At 40.5% G+C, this 15,555-nt stretch overlaps 1 protein-coding gene and 1 non-coding gene across 2 annotated transcripts in view; both read left to right on the forward strand.

The window, feature by feature from the left end:
• The window catches only part of VWA8 (von Willebrand factor A domain containing 8), a 350,725-nt gene that overhangs the window by 277,505 nt on the left and 57,665 nt on the right, over positions 1 to 15,555 (forward strand). The window contains exon 38 of the mRNA XM_055137059.1: positions 12,737 to 12,845. Coding sequence (XP_054993034.1) covers positions 12,737 to 12,845 — 109 coding nt within the window. The remainder of the gene's footprint in view (positions 1 to 12,736; positions 12,846 to 15,555) is intronic.
• LOC129401314 (U6 spliceosomal RNA) lies at positions 1,115 to 1,221 on the forward strand. Its single transcript, XR_008628245.1, has one exon. It is a non-coding gene; the product is annotated as a U6 spliceosomal RNA (small nuclear RNA).

Genomic DNA, 15,555 nt, shown 5'->3' on the forward strand with positions numbered 1-15,555 from the left:
AGTACATTATAAAAAAAAAAAGAGACTCTCTTTGTGATGTTGTGATTTCTGATTACTTACTGGATGTGGATGTTGTTCCAAAGTAGCCCCCCTCCCCGCCCCCAAACACACACTCACATCAGAATTTGGTAGGCAGAGTACCAAATTAAAAAAATGTCTTCTAGACTGCACTCATTTGTGGAGTATAGAATAACATCACATGAGGCTGACACCCAAGGACAGTAGATACAAGGGCCAGGGGGATTGCCCCATAGCTGGAAGACTGCTTCATGAGCGGAGGGGAGAAGGCAGATGGAATAGAGAAGGGATCACTAAGAAAATGATGGCTGGAGGAATCAGTTGGGATGGGAGATGCATGCCGAAAGTAGATAATGGACCACACATTATGACCTCTCAGTGTCTGTGTTGCAAGCCAGAATGCCCAAAAGTAGAGAGAGAGTATGGGGAATATTGTATACCATGGAGGCAGGGGGAGGGTGAGAAAGGGGGGGTATACCCGGGATATTGGTGGTGGGGAATGTGCACTGGTAGAGGGATGGGTGTTTGATAATTGTGAGAGTGTAACCCAAACATGAAAGTTTGTAGCTATCTCACAGTCATTCAATAAAATTTTAAAAATTAAAAAAAGAAGAAAAAAAATGTCTTCTAAAAGCAAGGCAGAAATACAACAACAACTGCTGCTTGTGCTGTTACAATACAGCCTGATGCAGGGGAAGAGGAGGCAGGGAGTCTCAGTGGTCATACTTACAGAGATAGGTTCATGATGACTGAGGAGTCTGAGTAACTTTTATATGTCAGTAACACCTTTCCTCGATAAGAAAAATACCTGTTTGGCTTTTTTTCCTCTATGAACTATTTTCTTTTTCCTACAGATCTTTTATTTTACTTATTCACTTATTTATTTTGGTTCAGGGGCAACACTTGGTGATTTTTGCAGCTACTTCCTACTTTGTGCTCAAGGGGTTACATGTGTATATCTGCACCCTCTCCCCTCCATAAAATAACTGAATGGGGGTTTTGTGTGTTTAAATGTTCACGCAATTACTGAACTGATTACTGCAAAGCATTTCTCTTTGACATATTCAATAAAGGATTAAGATTAAGAGTCCTATCTATGCTCGCTTCGGCAGCACCTATACTAAAATTGGAATAATACAGAGAAGATTAGCATGGCTCCCGCACAAGGATGACACACAAGTCTGTGAAACATTCCATATTTTTTCATTAGTCTTCAAAAAAAAAAAAAAAGAGTCCTAACCTCTCTGTTTATGGGGTTTTCATGTGATCCTCTGGGTGTTGAGATTAGATTATCTTATTGACAGAGTTTGTGGATTTTAGGATGACGCATTTATCACCATAAACTCAATCCATATTATGTGGTTTCTAAACTCTCCCTTATCCCCCACTCCACCCCCTGCCCTGGGTTTCCACTCGCTGCCTCCCCTGTTCTTTCTGCCTGCAAATTCCAGTCTCGCGTACTGCTGAACTCTTATTCCTCTTCCAAGATTCCTCTTTGGATTTCCCTCCATTTGGAAGCCTTCCCTTATGTTTGTTCAGTTTCCCAGTCTGGCTTAGGAACTTTCCAGCATGTTCCACTGAGACATTGTGTTTCTTTCTGGTCTAGCCACCACCCTTCTCTTCACTGTTTAATGAGAACCAATCTGCCTCCCACACCTAGCTGAAAACTGCATAACATACAGAACTTGGCCTCGTGTCTCACTAGCCCCTGGCAGAGAACTTGTTTCCTAGTTCATGTTGTTAAAAGCTACAATAGGAGTAGGCAGTCTGACAGAAAAGGACAAGAGGTAGTCCCTTGAAGTTTCTTCTCAAGTTACATGTGTACTTAATTTTAAGATTAGGACCAGGGAAATGGCTTAAATGTTAGTGCACATGCATTACATATGCAGGCCCTGGGTTTGATCTCTAGTACCACATGGCCTTCTGAGCACTGCTAAGTGTCCCTTTCCTCACAAAAAAAAAAAGGAAGAAAGGAAGGAAAGAAAGAAAGAAAGAAAATTTCAGGGGAAAGAAAGAAAGAAAGAAAGAAAGAAAGAAAGAAAGAAAGAAAGAAAGAAAGAAAGAAAGAAAGAAAGAAAGAAAGAAAGAAAGAAAGAAAGAAAGAAAGAAAGAGAGAGAGAGAGAGAGAGAGAGAGAGAGAGGGAGGGAGGGAGGGAGGGAGGGAGGGAGGGGGAGGGGAGGAAGGAAGGAAGGAAGGAAGGAAGGAAGGAAGGAAGGAAGGAAGGAAGGAAGGAAGGAAGGAAGGAAGGAAGGAAGGAAGGAAGGAAGATTAAACTTATAAAACTTGTGCAATATTTTTTTCAGAGTCAAGTGCTTACTTTTGTGGGGGGCAGTTGTTAATGCTTAAGAGTTACTCCTGGCTCTGTGCTCAGAAATTAATACTCCTTGCAGTGCTTAGGGGACCATATGGGATGACAGGGATCAAACCCAGGTCTGCCATTTGCAAGGAAATGCCTTATGCACTGTACTAGTGTTCTGGCCCAAGAGAGTCAAGTACTTTCAACTCTTTTCATTGATATATTACTTTTTAAAAAACGTTATTGATTGAGATTCTGTGGTTTACAATACTCTTATTAATAGTTTCTCAGGTACATAGCTCCAGTACCACACCCATCACCAATGTCACCTCCCTCCTCTCCCAAAGACCCAACATCTCTCCCTTTCAAACTATCCCCTCCACCTCCAACTCAGTTGTGTGGATCAGTTCTCCCATTATGTTGCCACATATGAGGGAGATCATTCTGTTTCACTCAGCATTATATCTGACTTATTAATGTACAACAGGTCTCTAGCATAATCATTTCTTCATTTGACTCTAACTGTGGAAATTCATCATTTAGCTCTCTTTCACTTCTCCATGCTTATTACCAGACACATACTTAATGTCTCACATCACTACTAGATAATCCATATTCTCTTTCAGTATCTTTGTATGGAATTTTGGCTAGACCATTGCTCGTTTCATGCTAGTTGACTATAAAATACTACCAACCAGTGAAGCCGTGTTATGTGCTTTTTTGCCCCTCATTTTATTGATGAAGAAGAGTTGGAGCAATAGGACAATGGGTAAGGTGCTTGCCTTGCACACAGCCAACCAAGGGCTCCGTCCCTGACACCCTATATAATCCCCTGCGCACCATCTGGAATGATCCCTGAGTGAAGAGCCAGAAGTAAGCCCCAGCACTGCCAGGTGTAGCCCCAAACATTCCCCCAAAAAATTCTTTATGAAGAAAGCAAATAGAAGTAACTTTGACCAAAGCCATTTTGTCAGTGTCAGAAACAGGATCAAACCATCACACCTCTGTCTTATAAGTCCCAGTAAAATCATTTCCCATCACACCAACTTGCCTCTTCCAAAACTTTTTAAATTTAAAAGCTTAGGAAATTGTTACCCAAATTTTTACATAATTATATCATCAAAATGCTCTTTAAACTTCTCTTTTATTCACATTTATCCCTGGTCATTCCTGTTAACATGAATTGAAATGAATGTCAATCAGGGACCAAGTAAAGGAGTTAGAGCTAGAAAGAGTTGAGTCAGCCTTTTCATCCTTTTGTTTGTTTGCTTGTTTTTGTTTTGGGGCCACACCCAGTGGTGCTCAGGCCTTAGTCCTGGCTCTGCACTTAGGGATCACTCCTGGCGGGCTCAGGGGACCATGTTCAGAACTGAGATTCAAACCTGGGTCAGACCTCATGCAAGACAATTGCCCTGCTCACTGTACTATTGCTCTGCCCCTTGGATTTTCATCTTAAAGATGAAAAGATTTAGAAAGAGTGAATCACTTCTTCCTGTTACACAGTGATTTAAGGACCTCACTGGTTGAAATTCAGGTTTCAGTTTTCTCTGCTCTATACCCCCAGCTTCTCCGACACTTAATACGCAGATTCTTTTATTTAACATGTGTCTCTTATTCCTCATTCTTTTTTTTTTTTTGGTTTTGTTGTTATTGTTGTTGTTGCACCACACCAGCAGTACTTAGGACTTAACCCTGATTTTGCTTTCACAATCACTCCTGGTAGGTTCCAAGGTTCCAAGAATTAAATCGAAGTCAGACATGTGCAAGGCACGCAGCCTACTCACTGTGCTAGCTCTCCAGCCCAACCTCACTAAAGTAAGCAATACTCATCTCTTGACAGAGTCAGCATGTATGTAATAAAGCTAAAGCATTTGCAAACTATTTGTCATAGTTCAGGTAGTTTCCATTGCTGACTTTTTCTTGGCTCTGATGGTCTGATGGCCAGACTTTGAATTGACTCTGGTATTAGATGTTAGCCTTTCTGGAAACTCTTGAAAATAAAAAGCAAAAGAGTAGGAATAGTAGAATGGTAAAGACCTGACCATTTGCCTGCCCCGCTGTCTCTGAATTCAATTAGCAGTTGTTTCTGTGAGAATGTTTAGAATACTGAGTGTGCTGTGTTAAGTGGCAGTGGGAGGGGTACATTTTTGTGCCAGCAAACTATTGCCAAGCCAATTATTTGTGGGTTTTTAACATGTGTTTTTAACACTCACCTACACACAAGCATAACAACGTTTGTCTCTCAGAAAGATTTGTTTGTAATTATAGCAACTTCAGCCATGAAGCAGCCTCTTGGGTCCATCCTTCTTCATTCCACATTCCCAGGAATTCCCAAACTCTTCACCCTTTGTTTTTATTTGTACTTAAGTAAAAGAAAGGAAACGAATAAATGCTATAGTAAAGTGATTGATGGCCTTGGCTGGATTCTGCAACCTCATCTTTTGGGGGTATCCATGCAGAACACTCTGTCTAGGCTGGGACAGAAGGAGCAGCAGGGAACCCGCCCAGCCTGGGCTGAGGAATACATAGGGTCAGGACTGAAGGACACTCCAGTGCCTGTAGCAGTGACCATGTTTCCTGCCTCTGTAAGGAGAGGGAAGATGATGGCTGGACCCACAGTGCCGGTTTCCAGAGAGCACCCAGATTTCCCATCAGACATCCAGTGGGTAGCTTTTTGTAGAGGGAATTATGTGCAGATCAATCCCTTAATGCTCTGTTAACTAACAACTACCACCTCCTGTACATTTAACATATATTTCTTAGTATAAAATAAATATTATACTACATAGCATATAGTAACTATTGTCTATATAATATTTACTGTATAGAATAAATACTCCTATATTTATCATATACTGTTATATTCTTGGTGGGTATATAAACTGCTATACTGGTTACTTCTGTCAGTTAATAGAAGCTAAATGACTCCCAAATTGATACTTTGCCCTCCTTTTAACCTGAGTCCGTGATATCTATGAAGTTTTGTTCATTTTTATCAAGAAGGGATTTTTTTGACCTAGTAATGCACATGAAGAAGTTCATTCCAGGGGCTGGAGCAATGGCACAGCGGGTAGGACGTTTGTCTTTCATGCGGCCGATCCAGGTTCGAATCCTAGAATCCCATATGGTCCCCTGAGCACCGCCAGGAGTAATTCCTGAGTGCATGAGCCAGGAGTAACCCTTGTGCATCGCCCGGTGTGACCCAAAAAAATAACAACAACAACAACAAAAAAGTTCATTCCAGTCAGAGTTCTTTGTTAGAAGTGGTGATTTGAGTTAGAGTAACAGGGCATCTGGACTTGCATTCCAGAACATTGTAGCCGATGAAGGAAGTAGACTCTGGGTTACAGATTCTAATCAAAATGTGTATAAGCCTGTAGGCAGGTTCAAGAAGCAGGAAGAGAGTTGGGTTGAGCTTGGGAAGTGGGTAAAGAGGTCACAAATGACAGGCAGGAAAGGAACCATCAATGGGAAAGCAACCTCTCGGCCAGGAGATTGACCACCAGCCCGAGCCTTTGCTACTGCTCCATGTTCTTCTTCCTGTCTGGCAGGGCACCCTCATCGAAGTGGGCACAGCTGGGTACTGTGCCTACCCTGCCTCCTGTCTGCATCCTGCCCCTCTGCTTGCAGGTTGACACCTCAGAAGAAAGTCTATTGCTCAGTTAGTGACAGAGGCAGCTGTAAAAGGTGAATGCCCATTGGGGTTCATTATTTAGGACAAATGAACATCAGTTACAGTGTCATTGTTCAGTATTAATGATCAAAACCAGATCTTTCCCTGCCTTATAAGAGCGAGGAAGTCTTGGAGAAGGCAGGAGAAATCAAATGCTGCCCTAGCCAGGAAATAACTGAACATAAATCGCATTGTCTGTTTGTTTGCGGGCCACACTTGGCCATGCTCAGGGCTTATTCCTCACTCCGTGCGCAGGAATCACTCCTGGCAGACTCAGGGGATCATCTGCAGTGCCAGGGATGAAACCCAGGTCAACTGCATGCAGGCAAGCTCCTTCCCCACTTTACTATCTCTCCAGCCCCTATCTTGTATTCTTGAAGGTCTCATCAGAGATTGAAGTTGAAATACACAGAAGCTTCCTGTGGAAACAAGTATTTTTGTTATACATTTTATTTATACTTACATGTTATTTATGAAAATTAAATTAGGGTCAGCTTTTGTTCTTTTTTAATGTTCCATCTTCATACTATCATTCCCAGGGGTTTATTTTAATGTGGCTTTCACTATGTCTGTGAAAAAAAATCCCATCCTGTGAGTAAAATAACAATATGTTCTAAATATATATATTGGGTAACTTACTATCTCATCATGACTCTGTCCTGTTATCTGTTCCCCTTTGTACAATATCATCCTCATAGCCAAGATGCTCTTTTTTACAGTTCTAAATCCCAGTGAGTTATAGATATACTATAAACACATAAGCTTAAACAGAGATATTTGGATAAGACAATGAATGGAGGTTTTAAATTATCTTTTAATCAAGAAAAAGCAGGTAGTCATAATAAGGGGGATTTTGTGCTGATACTGTGTTTTTAAAGTTATTTATTGAAGTAGAATTACTTATAGGTTTCAGGTGAACATCATTGAAGTCTGTGTATAATGTATTATGTTCACCACTGGAAGTGCAATTCCACCCTGCTATACAGTTGACCCCTTTCATTTGGTTTACCTAGCCCTTTGTCCCTCTGGTAACCATAAGTTGACCTTAAAATCTAAACTTTTTTTTAGTATTTTCTGTGCAATTTTTGTTCTTTATATACCTTTTGTGAGTAAGCCATATAGTGGTAACCATAAGTTGACGTTAAAATCTAAACATTTATTTTTAGTATTTTCTGTGCAATTTTTGTTCTTTATATACCTTTTGTGAGTAAGCCATATAGTGGTAACCATAAGTTGACGTTAAAATCTAAACATTTATTTTTAGTATTTTCTGTGCAATTTTTGTTCTTTATATACCTTTTGTGAGTAAGCCATATAGTGGTAACCATAAGTTGACGTTAAAATCTAAACATTTATTTTTAGTATTTTCTGTGCAATTTTTGTTCTTTATATACCTTTTGTGAGTAAGCCATATAGTGTATTTCTCCATTTAATTTATCTCACTAAGTATAATACCTCTAGTTTCAATTGTATTGTAACAAATATTAGGATTCATTCATTTTTTATAGCTTAATAGTATTCCTGTGTCTGTGTCTGTGTCTGTGTGTGTGTGTGTGTGTGTACGTGTACACCACATCTTTTGATGAGGTTGGTTGATGATCACTTAAGTTCATTCTGTTGGTTATTTTAAATAATGTTGGCCAGGGATGTGCCTCAGTTGGTAGAGCACATGCCTTGCATGTGTTGACAACCTCGGTTTAGTTCCCATGATCGCATCACCCCTGAAGCGCTGCCAGGTATACCACCAAAATGCAGGAATAAAAATGGAGTGTAGTTTATCTCTTTGAAATTCTTTGATATTCTTCAGGTAAATATACAAAAGTTGAAGTACTGAATTACATGGAATTTTTATTTTTAATTTTTAAGGAACTTCAGTATTATTTTCCAAACTGATTTTACATTCCCACCAACAGTGTACATGTCTTCCTCACCAACACTTACTGTTTTTGTCTTTAGGTCATAGTAATTCTCGCAAGTATGAGCTGATACTGTGGTTATTATGATTTTTATTTCCCCGACAAGGGATGATGGCCTCCTATTCATGTGCCTTTTGGCCATCTGTGCAATATCTTTGTGAAAAGTGATAGTCAGAACTTCTGTATTATGGCAATTTTTAGTGACATAAAATTAAAATCTAGTATTCTTGTTAATATAGGACATCCTCCCAGAAAGTCTAGATAATAACTTGTGCTCTGCTGCCTCTTGATCATCTTTTAAAACAGGATGTGCTCATTGGTAAAATAAGCTAGTCATAGTCCTGCAAATAAATTTTAAAATAAAGCATGATTCAGTTAGTTTACATGCAATTGAATTCAAGTAGCAGAAAATCCAACTAACATTTAAAACTATACAGTTGAATAGTAGCCTGAACTTTAAGGACATTTATTATTTGCTAATATATGTAATCAGACTCCAGGACTGCCTCCACAACTCAGCAAGGCTACCAGGAGCATTTCCTCTGCCATCTTCTAGTTGTCAGCTAGAGCTACATTCCATGTGTCCCAGCTTCAAATAACTGTGGCCGGCCTAAGAGAGGAAGTGGTGGAGGGAGAGGGAGGTTCAGTGCATGGAGAGGAGAGAGACTCTCCTGTTACCTTATGGGGGTGAAGATCTTTCCTGGAAACCACCCAATAGACTCTCTGTTGAATCTCAAAGATAGACCACAAGCCTTTCCCTAGATCAACTACCTGCTAATGGAGATGAGATTACTGTGCTTAATTCCAGCCAATCATCCTCATTCATTGGATTTCTGTTTAAAAGGGGAGGGGTGGATGAGATGGTTATTGGTCAGACAACTAGAAATGTCTGCCATGCCGCCAAGTTCTTTCTTGTTCTTATTTTTTGGAAAAGGGATGTTGAGGAGACACCCCTCAGCAGTGCTCAGAGGTACTCCTGGATCTCTGCTTGAGGTTCCCTTCTGGTAGTACTTAGTGAACTGTTCGGTGCCAGGGATCAAACCAGGAGTTCTCACTTACGAAGCAAGCACTCAGCCCACTGCTAGTGATAGAAAATGATAATCAATTGTGTTAATCCAGTCAGTTCTCAACAGCTAACTTTTGGTCCAGAATTATGTTCTACATATTATCTAATACTATTTATATCATTTTGCCACTAGTCATGAGCTTGAAAAGGAACTTAGCATATATGGGCCTTGCCCAGAATTACAGGACCTTAGTGAGTCATAGCCTTTGCCTGCTCTGGTTTTGGTTTGCTTTACCCTGGAAATTTTATGGGTTATAATTTACAGGATCCATTTTTTTCCATTTTAATTCATTTAAGAGGATAAAAGTAGGATTACCACACATTTTCCTGAAAGGAAGTAGAGTTTGTCATCTGTGAGAAAGATATCAAGGGTGCCTGCATGTATATATCAAGTTGCATCATAAGTTATAAAGGGCCTTGATATGTCATGGTTTGGGGAAATTTTGTCTCCACTTCAGTGAATAGCATAATGTCTATATCTGTAATTGCAGTGACTTACTTGAGTTCTTTCTAGATGAAACCAGCCCAGAAGGAAATGCAGTCCAAGTACTTCTCAGCACCAATTTCCACCATTCAGCATCTTATCAACTTTATAAATGCCCTGTAGCTCTATACCACACACAAACCAAGGAAATAATCTTCCTCCAGTGGTAGCCCTTTCATAGCACCTGCACCAGTTTCTGTCTTGGGTAGGATTGTCCTAGACATCCTGCCTCGTACCTTTCATGAATCATTGTCAATTTATGTAAGGGATGCTCTAAAATAGTCCTAAATCCCTTGGCAGACATGTCCCTCCCACCCAGCTAAGAAAAACAGAACTCTGAGTACAGAGGCATCCATAAAATGACCCAAAATCAGATTCCTCAATGTCTGGCAGTATCCCTGGAATTTTACAGCATGTGTTTCTCTGTAATAAGTCAGGCTTAGAATGATGGTTGTTTTTCTCGCCTATTTGTCAGTGTTGAGGCATCTCTGGCTTTCTTCTGGAGTTGATAGGAAGCTACCTTGTTTGCTGTTTTCCAGCAGAGGGCCTGGCAAGACACGTGACAAAGAACATACCAATTCCTTTCTGCTCAGAAATTTCATAGCCTGTTTTCTTAGGGCCCATGATGGGCATCTTTGCAACTTAAGCAGCATCATTTCGGAGGTACAACTGGAGTTTAACTGAAGGACTCTTTCTTTCACTCTGTGCCATCACTTTTAGTAGTTGTTCTTTTATTTTTTTTTTAAGTAATAGTTTAAGTAATAGTTTAGGCAACATGGTTACAATTGTTAAAGTTTTACAGTTTTGCACCTGACTTTCACCAAAGTGTTCAGGACACTCCACCACTGTACTGTGTCATCTTTGGTCTTTCTCTTCCTCGTCCCCCACCACTCCCCAATACCCCACTTGGTAATCTTAGATTTGTAGTATAACAGCAAGGATTTGTCATTGTTTGATACTATCTATTCTTTTGTTTTGTCTTCCACATATGGGTAAGATCATCCAGATTTGTTTTTTCTCCCTCTGACTTATTTCACTTAATATGATATCCTCCAGCTCTGTCCACATTGCAGCAGTTGCATGATTTCATCTTATGAATATCCATTCATCTGTCATTTGACATTTGGGCTGTTTCTATATCCTGGCTATTATGGTACTTATTCTTAAGAGGCTACTCTTGTTTAATACACATTCAAAGGACTGTATCATATGTTTGTCTAAAGGGAAAAAAAATGATGGAAATAATGTACCCAACACATAGAAATTTGCTTTCCATATCTCTTCTGAATTTCTCTTATTTTTAAACAGTATACAATAGTATACATACCTGTGCACACACATTTCAAAATGAGGAATGGTTTTCAGAATAGTCATTCCACCACCCTGTGAGACTCAGCTGGTTATATAGCAATATAAATGTTTCTACCAACACAGAAAATTCTATTTTTGGTGGTGTAAAATTCTTACATTTAATAGGCATACCTTAATTTACTGGTTTTTCTCTTACATTATCTCTTGACAAACTGGAAAGTAGAATTAAGTTTGCAGAGGGAAGCATCTGAAGTGTTCAGTTATTCTCTAAATATTCCTAATCTGCAAAGTCTAATTTTTTTAAAAAAAATTTATTTTCACCTATTTTCAGTCTGATTATGTTTGGATTTAGATCAGTTAACATGTCTTGGTGTTAAATTTTCCTGAAACATGCTACACTTGAGAAAACTGTTAGTGTTGACAGTGTTAATGGCTGAAAGGTCTATTTAATTAAAATCTCTTTATTGTTATAAACTGGAAGTTTTTACGGAAGTTAAGTACTCTTTTGGCTGGAGCGATAGTACAGTGGGTAAGGTGTCTGCCTTGCAAGCGGCTGACCTGAGTTGGATCCCAGCAACCCATATGTCCCACGAGCACCGCCAGGAGTAATTCCTGAGTGCAGAGCCAGGAGTAACCCCTGAGCATTGCCGGATATGACCCCAAAAATAAAAATAAATAGAAGCTAACTACTCTGGACATAAGACAATGAAAAATTATATTTAATTCATTCTAAGTAGCCATTTCACTTGCAAAAGCCTTATATTATCTGTCTACTTTTGTTAATCCTAACATCTAGCATGAAATATATACAAAATAAGCGTTCTAAAGCATTTAGCAATCAGGGTCATATAGCCCCTTGTAGGCCTCCAGGATATTTCAGGAAGGGACAGGAAGCAAACAAGAAAAGGGGTCATGGTCAGCAAAAGGTGGAGAACCCGTGTTGTAAACCATGATCTGTGTCATGCTCCCTAGTTCCTCTCGCTTGCTGCCTGCTCCACTGTAAGGAATGGGGCAGCCATGGCCAAATCTCTGGCTTAGTCGTCCCCTGTACTGTGAGTGGTACCTAGCCTGCCAGTACATTCTCTATATTTCAACAGATAGGTGAATTTTTGGGGTCTCCTTTGAAAGTTCTTTGAGACCAAGCTCCTAGCTTGAAGCAGAAATTTAACTGCTTTAAGCTCTTTTTCATTTTGTCCTAGTATCTACTGAAGTGACTTCTAGAATTGGAATTCCTGTGTGGGCTGTTGATCCTGTTGATGAGTCTGAACTGAGCAAAGTTAGAAACCACCAGGCTGCAGGCTGTCACCAAGGGGGAGCTACCATGCTCCTTATTTTCTTGGAATTTAAATAATTAGTTCATTTCTTATATAAAGATGAATTCGGAAATTGATATAAAATTAGAATGACTCCAGGAAAAAAAAGGAACGTTTAGTGGCTATATGAATAACAACCCTTCTGGGTGTCCAGGATACATTTTCTGCTTTCTTTCCCATATGCTTTATATTAATTTTTCAAAAGAGTGGTATTTCTTTGAAAATGAAGCAGGTGGATTGGTATCTCCCGTGACTCAGCTGGAACAGCTGAGCAGTGATCCTTTTAGACTCTTGTGAGATTCATTTTCCCGGCCTTGGTAGGCCCTATTCTGTGTCTACATGCTCTTCTGCACCAGAATTCTGAAAATTGAAACCAGTTCAGACTCTTTCCTTTCATTTCATTTTTTTCTGTTTTTTTTTTCCAGAGGCTCTTTAAAAATTAAATTCATCTCCTTCACCACTCAGTGGATGTTGTCTCCTTCACAACTCAGTGGATGAAAACTGATAAGAACTGATCAGCTAAATAGATGAAATATTTTTAGACATAGCACGAGGGTAGCCTGAAGTTGTACCTTAATGACTTAAGGAATATAATCTGTCACAGGGTTCCCGGTATTGGGCACGAGACGTTAATGACGTCGCGATTCTTCATTTTCAGATAACAATCGACAGAGACAGTGGTGAAGATGTGAGTTCCCCCAAACACGGGAAGGAGGACCCAGACAACATGCCCCATGTGGGTGGCAATACATGGGCTGGAGGAACAGGTGAGTGACGCTGGCATTCTCCTGGGTTGGGCTACCCCAGATTTTACAAACCCATGTTGAGGAAAGGGTGCGTCACAAGATTTAACTGTCTCACATAGTTGTCATGAGTTTAAACGAGATTCAAAGTGTAACATCCTGAGCTTAAAGCCTAGCATGAGGAATGCATTCATTTGCACTTTTAATCCCCTCTCTTAAATTCCGTGGCTTTGGAAACATGCCAGAAAGCTCTAGCAAATTCTTGACCAGCGGGCTTTGAAAAGAGATGGTCCCTGTCTTCCACATCTCACAAGTGCGTGTGTTGAGGATGCAGGATTTTGAGATAAGAGTGTTGGTTGCAGCTTGAACCCACGGCAGTGGTCGTCCCTTCCTCTTGGCCGCCTGAGCAGAGCATTGTTCCCATAACTGCTGCCTTCCTCTTTCCTGAGACAACTGGGACAGACACATCTGCGGGGTCTCAGGAATCGAGCCAGACAGTGTGTGCACTGTCTGATCTTATCTCAGCCACGAGGAGTGCTGGCACAAACTCTGCCTTTCGCCTTTCCTTAGGATGGCCTGTGCCTCTTGGCCTTGACAGCCTGTGGAGGAAATGGGTTTTGTGCTGGGACAATGTGCTGTCAAATAGGCCTGTGAACTTCTTGCCTGCTCTGTTTATTCATCAAGCTCCAGCTTTAAAGAAATGGTATTTTTAGGAATGTCCTTTGATCTGGAAATTGGGGTCAAACAAGACTCAATCCATATGGAATGCATTGTGGAATTAGCGGGCCAGGTGCGGGTCCCCCAGCACTAGATAACTGTGAGAGTGGAAGTTCTTGCTGTTCCACTTGAATCTTCTGGCACATGTGTCTGCCCTGACTGGAAGCCCTGTTTTTCTTTTCCCTACCTTTACTTTTCCACATACCAGTGCTCTTTTCCTGCAGATTGTTTTCCTCCTGTCATTCTTCCCCCTCAGAATTCTGCACATCGAACTTAGCTTTTTAAAAAAAAAAAAAAAATTTATTGAATCACCGTGAAAAAAAGAAAGAAAAAAAATACAAAGCTTTCAGGTTTAAATCACAGCCAAATACTGATTAAACCCCCATCCCTTCACCAGTGCACCTGTTCCACCACCAAGAACCCCAATACACCCCGCTCCCACTCCACCCCCCATCTAAGTAGCTAATGATATTCCCATTATTCTCTATATACCTTGAGTACATTCCATATTTCCATACAGAACTCACTATTATTGATTGGAAATTTTCCCCAACAATCAGGCCTGCTGAATAGGCATCATCTAATAATTTCTCTTCATTGCTGAGAGTGAAGACTTTGAGTCCGCGCGGCCGCGATAGCGGGTACGTGGTTTTGGGTTTCTAATATTTTAGCTCAGTTCACAGTCAAAATGGATGGCTGCAAGAATCCGCTCTGGTGCCAAAATGGGTTAGGAGACCTCAGGATCACAGTCTATAGGTGCGGAGGGTCTGCTTCTCGTGCCCTCGAACTTAGCTTTGAGTCGACAAAGTTACCTGACTCCTTTTTCATCACAAAGGGCCCCCCCCCTCTTCGTCTTGTCCTCTCTTCAACTTATATACTGGTTTTAGGAGGGACAAGTTTGGCTCCGGGTGTATGCCTTGAAGTCTTGAACATCCAGCAAACATCTTTCATTCGAGTAGTCCCAATTGAGGTTCTTGGAAGTGGAGACCCTGCAGAACTGTCTCCTCGTGGCTTCTCCGCCCCGTTCACTTGATTCATTCTGACTTTACTCAATCTGTTTCATGGGTCCTTTCGTCCTTTAACCAGAATGATGAACCATGATGTCATCTCAGTATCTAGGGAGTTTTAAACTATAATTCATGATCCACCCCTACCTCGGGACAACATCCTATGAAAAGAAAATTGAGTCAAGAAACTGCTTTTCTACTTGTGTAGTTCATTGCCATTGTCTGCTTACTAGTCCCTTTCCCTACAGGCCATCCACAAGTGATAGCCAGAAGTCACACCCATCTAACAAGGGATTTTCCACCACCACTTTGTAAATAAAAATAAAGTAAGAGGTGCTCAGATTAAAAGGCAAAAGTTTTATAATTAATAGCCTCTTCTCATGGTATTTACCAAAAGGAAATGATCTGCCAAGACTTTCATAAGGGAAGCCTTGCATGCTGAGATTTATTACACAAATTAAGGGTTCAAGGAAGCAAAGAAAATGTATCATAATTTAACCAACCTTTTGAACTTTATGCTTTAAAAACTTTAGAAAGTGACCTCATTCTATGTGACTAGCAGTTGACTAAATAACAGTAAGAACACACTTTCATGTGACTCTTATTTTGCGCCATATCCTATTCTAAGCATTTTCATTTCATGATACTCCCATGAAGTAACTATTAGTATCCTCATTTTACAGATGAAGAAACAAAAATTCTTTAAGGAACTTTCCCAGGGCAGTAATAGTGACATTGGAGCCAGGAAGTGAACTCAGGCAGTCAGGCTTAACAATATTAATAATGCTATATCAGGGGGCTAGAGCAATAGCACAGTGGATAGGGTGTTTGCCTTGCACGCGGCCGACCCGGGTTCGATTCCCAGCATCCCATATGGTCCCCTGAGCACCGCCAGGAGTGATTCCTGAGTGCAGAGCCAGGAGTAACCCCTGTGCGTTGCCAGATGTGACCCAAAAAAAAGGAAAAAAATAATGCTATATCATCTAATACTAATTCATATCATCTACCAT

This window comes from Sorex araneus, chromosome 1 (assembly GCF_027595985.1).
Source record: "Sorex araneus isolate mSorAra2 chromosome 1, mSorAra2.pri, whole genome shotgun sequence".
Lineage (NCBI taxonomy): Eukaryota > Metazoa > Chordata > Mammalia > Eulipotyphla > Soricidae > Sorex > Sorex araneus.